This window comes from Mesocricetus auratus, unplaced genomic scaffold (assembly GCF_017639785.1).
Source record: "Mesocricetus auratus isolate SY011 unplaced genomic scaffold, BCM_Maur_2.0 Super-Scaffold_100014, whole genome shotgun sequence".
Taxonomy (NCBI): Eukaryota; Metazoa; Chordata; class Mammalia; order Rodentia; family Cricetidae; genus Mesocricetus; species Mesocricetus auratus.
Window position 1 is genome coordinate 40,961,263 of NW_024429197.1, and position 6,796 is coordinate 40,968,058.

The 6,796-nt window shown below is 49.9% G+C and overlaps 1 protein-coding gene across 1 annotated transcript in view; it reads left to right on the plus strand.

The window, feature by feature from the left end:
- The window catches only part of Kank4 (KN motif and ankyrin repeat domains 4), a 63,237-nt gene extending 57,103 nt beyond the window's left edge, over positions 1–6,134 (plus strand). Inside the window, exons 9-10 of the mRNA XM_040757128.1 lie at positions 627–827; positions 4,477–6,134. Coding sequence (XP_040613062.1) covers positions 627–827; positions 4,477–4,581 — 306 coding nt within the window. The 3' untranslated portion in view covers positions 4,582–6,134. The remainder of the gene's footprint in view (positions 1–626; positions 828–4,476) is intronic.
- The last annotated feature ends 662 nt before the right edge of the window (positions 6,135–6,796 follow it).

Below are 6,796 nucleotides of genomic sequence, written 5' to 3' on the forward strand. Positions count from 1 at the left end.
TCTGCGTCTAACCCATTGCTATGTCCACTGGTGACGACGGGGATGTAAAAGATTACCATACTGTCGCTGGTCAGAGTTAGAGGCTAGCAAGCAGGTTTTGTTGAGACAAGAAGGTTCTGGGTATCCTTAAACAAAACCCAAGAGACACTGAAGCTTCCCAGGGAAAGGAGGCATGGGCTGCAGCCATAGCCCTCACACCCTCCATCGGTCAACACATTCCATCAAATCCTTGGTGCTAGGCCATGAAGAGACTGACACAAAGATAATGGTCCCTAGGGGAGTCCCAGTAGCAGAGTACTTGTCTAGCGTGTGGGCTCCTGAAATTAATCCTCTGTAGTACAAAAAGTAAAATCAAAGAAATAAGAACAGCCCCTGCTGTCAACTTCTGAACCCCCTAAGCATAAAGGGAAATTGGAATGCAATCAGTAAGTACTGTCTGTGTGATGCTGCCCATGCTGGGAAGCCAGGCACGGTTTGGACGGGAGTTATGGGAAAGCAAAGTTAGCCAGAAAGAAAAGGACATGTCCAGTGCTACTGGTGGAGGGGAGATCCGATCAATGACCATTTCCTTGAGAAGTTTTGCTGGACACATCCAGCTTCAGCCTCTGCTGTCTCTCTTTGTGCAGGGAGGCCAGACTGCACTGATGCTAGGAGTTAGCCACGATCGGGAGGACATGGTCCAAGCACTGCTGAGCTGCCAGGCAGATGTCAACCTGCAGGACCATGACGGATCTTCTGCCCTCATGCTGGCCTGTCACCAAGGCAACGCCGACTTGGTGCGACTGCTCCTGGCACACCCAGCCTGCAACAGCAGCCTGACTGACAAGGTAAGACTTGCAGGCAGTTAACCAGGAGGTATTTAACGCCTGTCCTGAAAAGTGTCTTGCCAGCCAGCAGAATTCAAGAAACCATATGGCCATAGCAATAGAGCTGACCTGGTGAGGCTGGTGTAGGGTTTAAATGAGATAATGGATGATAAATGCTTGTAGCCATGGTGCTTCGAAACTCACAGGATTAGAACATTGTGCTTGGGAAATGTGCCCAGGCCTGGCTTGCCCGTGCACCTCCTTTAGTGAAACTAGTATGTGGTTTTGAGACAGCAGCTCAGCTCAGCTCTGTGTTCAGGAGAGACAAAGTTTATAGAAAATGTAATCTAGAGCAAAGTCCCAGTCCAGCAATAGGTGGGGGGCCTTGGCGTTTGCAAACCTCTGCAGCGAGTCAGGAAGACGAAGATCCCATGGTAGGGGAACCAGAAGAGGGAGACTGCCCCCAACTGAGCAGCCGGCTGCTTACCAGTCTTGTGTTTCTCTGGAGGGGTGACACTGACAGCCAGGGAGCTTTGGCAGTACCTAGAGACGTTTTTACTTGTCACAAGCAGAGAGGGGGTGGTTCCTGTCATCTAGGGCTAGGGTTGGTGATAAACATCTGCAGGGCATAGAATCAATAGAGAATTAGGAATTACCTGGACCAAGCCAGACATGGCGGCACACACCTTAAATCCCAGCACTCAGGAGGCAGAGGCAGGTGGATCTCTGAGTTCAAAGCTAACCTGGTCTACAGAGGAAGTTCCAGGACACCCAGGGCTGTTATACAGAGAAACCCTGTCTCGAAAAGCTCGGTCGAGGGCTGGAGAGATGGCTCAGAGGTTAAGAGCACTGACTGCTCTTTCAGAGGTCCTGAGTTCATTTCCCAGCAACCACATGGTGGCTCACAACCATCTACAGTTCAATCCGGTGCCCTCTTCTGGTGTGTAGACAGAACACTATATGCAATAAATAAATAAATCTTTAAAACAGAAAAAAAAAAAAAAGGCTCGGTCGAGGGTTGGTGTAGGGAGAGCCAGGGCAGCACTAGGAGCAGCCACTGCAGGTCAGGTCTGGAACGGCAGGGCTCAGTGCTACACGTGGATGTGAGATGCAGGGGAAAGTCAGCCATGTGGTCTTGGGCAGGGCTTGCAGGAGTGCCCCAGGGCCCTGTCACATTCAGTCTGCCTGAGTCAGGCCTGACTGAGGATTCCCACTGCAACTTCCTCAGGGCAAAGGGGAGCCCGGGGCTTCCAGCAGCAGAGAGAGAAAAGAGAACAGTTTCTGGGACCCACCAAAGACCGAGGCTAGTACCCGGTGCCGGTTCTCACATAACTCTGTCATACCAGCAGTCACCTCTCTTTGGAGGCTCAGCTGTCTGCAGCACAGATGTCCTGGAGACTCATTTAGAGAGAGAATCATGTTCTGAAAGTGTTTCCTCTCAGCAACAACGTTCCATAAAACGTACGGAGAGCTGCAGGCACTTTCCCTAGGCTTAGGAGGCAAGTGTGTGGGGTGGGGTTGCTACACTTTCTCTGGAGTCCTTGAGCATGACAAGCTGTGGTGGTGAGGCCTGAGCACCAGTTGCCCGCTTCTCCTTATTTGGAAGGCATTTTTGAACATCCATCAAATGGCAACGAGCTGAGGTGGAGGCATCTTTCAATATGACAAAAACTCATGAACTCACTACATATCAGGTAAAGATGAGCAAGGCTTAATCTCCCTCCTAAGCCTAGGGAAAGTGCGCGCGCGCGCACACACACACACACACAGGCTGTCTGTGCAAACCCTCCACTCTTCAGCTCACAGTCAGGTGCATACACAGTCTGCAGTGTTGTTAAGCAGGGCTCACTAGACCCAGTTATGATGCATAGGCTCCATGTTTGCTTCCTTCCTTCCTCTGCAGGAAGCATTTACCTTTAAGAGATGCTCTCTTCCTAGGTGGTCTCTTTTTCTCCACTTACTACCCTCCACATTTCAGCTGAGAAGCCCACAGATGGAGGCAGTCACCTCCAGATGGAATCTGTCAGAAAATGCATAGCCTCTGGGACTGGCCCTGTGACACTTTCCCATGGTAACAGTCACACACACACACACACACACACACACACACACACACACACACACACGCACGCACACACAAATAAAATCCTAGAAATGAAAGCAAAAAGGAGGGTGACAGCGTAGCTCATCTTGTAGAGAGCTGACCTCACGTGCCACAGGTCGCCGAGCTTGAGCCCCCGCACACACTGATTTGGGTGGTGGCACACAGGCCTGTACTCTTAGCACTCTGAAGAGGCGGAAGCTGGAAGAACAGGAGTCCAGGGTCATCCTTGACCTCAACTAGTTCCTGGCCAAATATGGGCTACGAGGCCTTGCTCAAAACAACAACAGTGTATTCCTCCCTCGGAGCCCCTTCCCGCTCAGTTCTTGCTCTGCGGCAGGACTACAAATGGTTGTGCAGCCTCAGCGGCAGCTGGGTCCCATCCTGCTGCAAAGGGGGAACACCAAGGAGCTTGCCGTGTTAATATGTCCCACCTGCTCCTCTGAAAGATGCGGCCCATCTCAGGAAGTTAATTCTGCATCTACACAGTTACAGTGAGAGCAAAACGCACAGTAAGCTTCATAGGTAGCCTTGGGCTGGGTTTTATCTCTAAGTCAGTAACCAAGAGAGGTGTAGTTTTCAAGGCCATCTTTGTACAGCCAATAGCAGCCCTGCCTAAGGAGAACTCCACAGGGCAGCTTCTTTAGATGGCAGGACTCAAGCTCTTTGCAGAGTGGGCCCTGCAGTGGAGAGAGATACTGCAGCAACTACAAGTCAGGAATTGTCACCGTGTACAGTGTTGCTCACTTCTGCTCCCGGGGGTGCTGGGAGATAGCTCAGTCCCTAAAGTGCTTGCAATGTAATCGTGAGGACCCGAGTTCAATCCCCAGAACCCACAGCTGTAAAAACATCTGGATATTGTAGCACATGCTTGTGATGAGGCTCACTGGCCAGCTAGCCATTGAGAGACTCTGCTTCAAAATGGACAAGGTAGACAGTGCCTGAGGAACAACACCCTGTGCGCAGCTCTGGCCTCCACATGTGCGCATGCACAGACGAACACGCTGACACCACACACACACACACACACACACACACACACACACACACACACACACTATGAGAAAATGCTTTTTCAGTGACTTTAGCACTTGTGGGCATATAGAAACAAACAAGCTTCCAACAAGCGGGAACTCGCTGGTGTCTTATGGGCTGTTAAAACAGAGTAAGACAGATGAGTCATGAAGACTAACAGTGGGGAACCGTCTCCTAACACACCACAGTAAGTTACAAGAAAAGGGCATTCAACACAGATGCCTGCTGCCATTTCTCTCCTTAACACCAGCAATAGATTTGCACAGGAGAAAGCACGCCGAAATGCTAACTAACGTTCACTTAGATCCGTGTGTTAGGATAGGAAAGGTTATTTTCTTTGCGATATTTTCCAGTGTCTTAAGTGTTGAGGGTCTGGCAACCCCTTCTGTGTCCCCACTGGCGCAGGCTCCCCAGAACCGAGTGCTCCTGTGGAAGGGCCCCTCGTGTCTAATACGTTTGGAACATCCTTCTCAACACTTCTCACTGGGACTACGAGGCAGGTGGGATGATTGTTCTCTCCTTTCTTCTCCACAGGCTGGCCGAACAGCTTTGTCCATTGTTCTGAACTCACCTGCCCGTGTGGAAATCGCAGAGCTTCTGCAGGCCCACTCGGAGCAGGGCAGGCCCCTGGGGCTGTAGGAGCTGCAGAAGCACTAACAGCCAGGAAACAAAGGCTCCTTTTCTGAACTCCGCCCTTGGCCTCAGAGAGGGCCGGGGTCACAGGCAGAGGACCACCATTCAAAAGAAGCTATGTCAAATATGCACAATACATTCCCATCATATGATTCTGCTCATTAGGATGCTTAGTAGTTTTTTGCCTTAGGCCAAGCCTGCCCCCCCCCACCCCAAAGTACACGGGCTCCAGAGCAGGGTGTAAGGTGCAGAGGGCAGGCTGCAGAGGGGTTGTCCCGAAATTCAAAACATTTTCAGCCTTGCATTTCTCATGACTGCTTCTGCAGTCCTGTGTAGCAAGCAGGTGGGTAAGGGCGCACTGGCGCAGTAGAAAAGCAATACTTTTCCCATGGGGTTTTAAAGTGCACTGCCTTTTCGTTTTGAATCAAGTATATATACAAATATATCCCACTGACTGTGCATGTCTAGAGGGAATGGGAGAGGAATCTAAACTTAGGCACGGTAGGACGAAGCCCAGTGATGTCAACGGCTGACACGTTTGAGTACTCAAGTGGCTCCAATTCCCTCTCTGGAAGAAATCAGGAAATCCAATCCAGTGGTTAACACTAGGGCCTGGTGATAGAGTCCGGCTATTTCAGCTGTTCCCAACCTTATGAAAGAAACAAATGAACTGGCTGGCTTCTTGCTGGGAATGAGTCTCTGTAGAAGTTGGCATTGTTCACCCGCTGCCGGCAGCACACGGACTCTATGAGCAGGTACGGGTCCTGAGAACTTCCGGGCTCCTGGCTGCACAGAAGTCCAGTCTGGGCTGCAGCAGCAGCCATCCATGGCAGGACACAGCTCTCTCTGGACTGAACCCTCTCCCAGGGACAGGTCTTTCCTATGCCTCCATATTCCCTGGGGCCTGCACATAAGACCATCTTTATGTAACAGGAAGAATGCCAACACTGGGGATCTGAACACTGAAAACTCAAAGGCAAGAATCCTCGTTTGGTCTTTGCTTGATACCTCTTGTGTGAGTCACCAGTCATTTGTAGGTGACAACGCCACCATCTCCAGAATGGCGGTGATCATACACCCTACCTCTGGGGGTTCTTCATAAGAAACTGCTTGCAGACATTTTTGAACCCAGATGGTAACCCAGAAAGATCGCCTTCAGAAACCCTGCAGCAAACTTCTTCCCACAGTGTGACTTGTGAGAGATGTCCAAAGTCCCATGTGTGGATACTGCTCAGAGATGGAGAGGTTGGAGCAATAGATGAGTTTATTTAAAAAAAAAAAAAAGCTTTGAGAGGATTTATTTCAGTGTCAAAATACAGTGTAAAAGCAAACACATACATTAATAAATGTTAGCCCCATGCTTTGCAAAGGTTAATGTATATCCAGCCCCCAGGATCTTATTATGAAGTAGGTCTGAAATGAGGCCTGAGTTTCTGTATGTCTAACTAGGCCCAGAGGATGCTGATGTGGTCAGGCCACAACCAAGCTTTGAGCAGCACAGCTCTGGCCTGTCCTTATTGTATATAAATTAAAATGCTGCCTCTTAATTAACCTCAAAATGTCTTTGCTCTTGATTCTTGGGAATTTAGAATTTACAATAGAAGCCTATATTAGCTAATTTCTTTTTGTGCTGACAAAATACCCAAGGAAGGATACTTAGGAAGAAAAAGAGGGTGTTTATTAGCCCACAGTTTTGGAGTCTGGGGAGACCCTGTGACAGATGTCAGGAGTGTGTCTAGGAGGAGGAAGAGATCTCAGCTCCATAAAGGAAGTTGGAGAGCAAGGACAAGTCAGGTTTTTGAACAGGCATCTTGTGACAGCTGCTCTGGGTCCCAGGAGAGACATCTTACTTACCATTGACAATGTGCCCACAAGTGACCTAAGGGTCCCTGCCCCTTAGAGCCTTACCCTTCCCTGTACGGGGCGACGGGATGAAGTGCTGTGGAGATTGTCATGCCAGAGAAACCTCATGGAAGAGACTCTGAGCCGAACTCTGAGACGCAAGCCCAGATGTTCTAGAGGGAGCTGTGGGGTTGAAGCTGTGGCACGAGGCAAGCCCTGTGGCCCCACAGTGGTGGGATTTCAGATGACTTCAGTTTCAGTCCATGGGAGAGGAGACGAGAGAGAGGAAGACACATGGTCTTGTTTATTGAATTTGGATAGTAGGGATTTGGACTAGAGCCTAAACTTGAGGGGACTATCTCACACACTACTTCAAGAA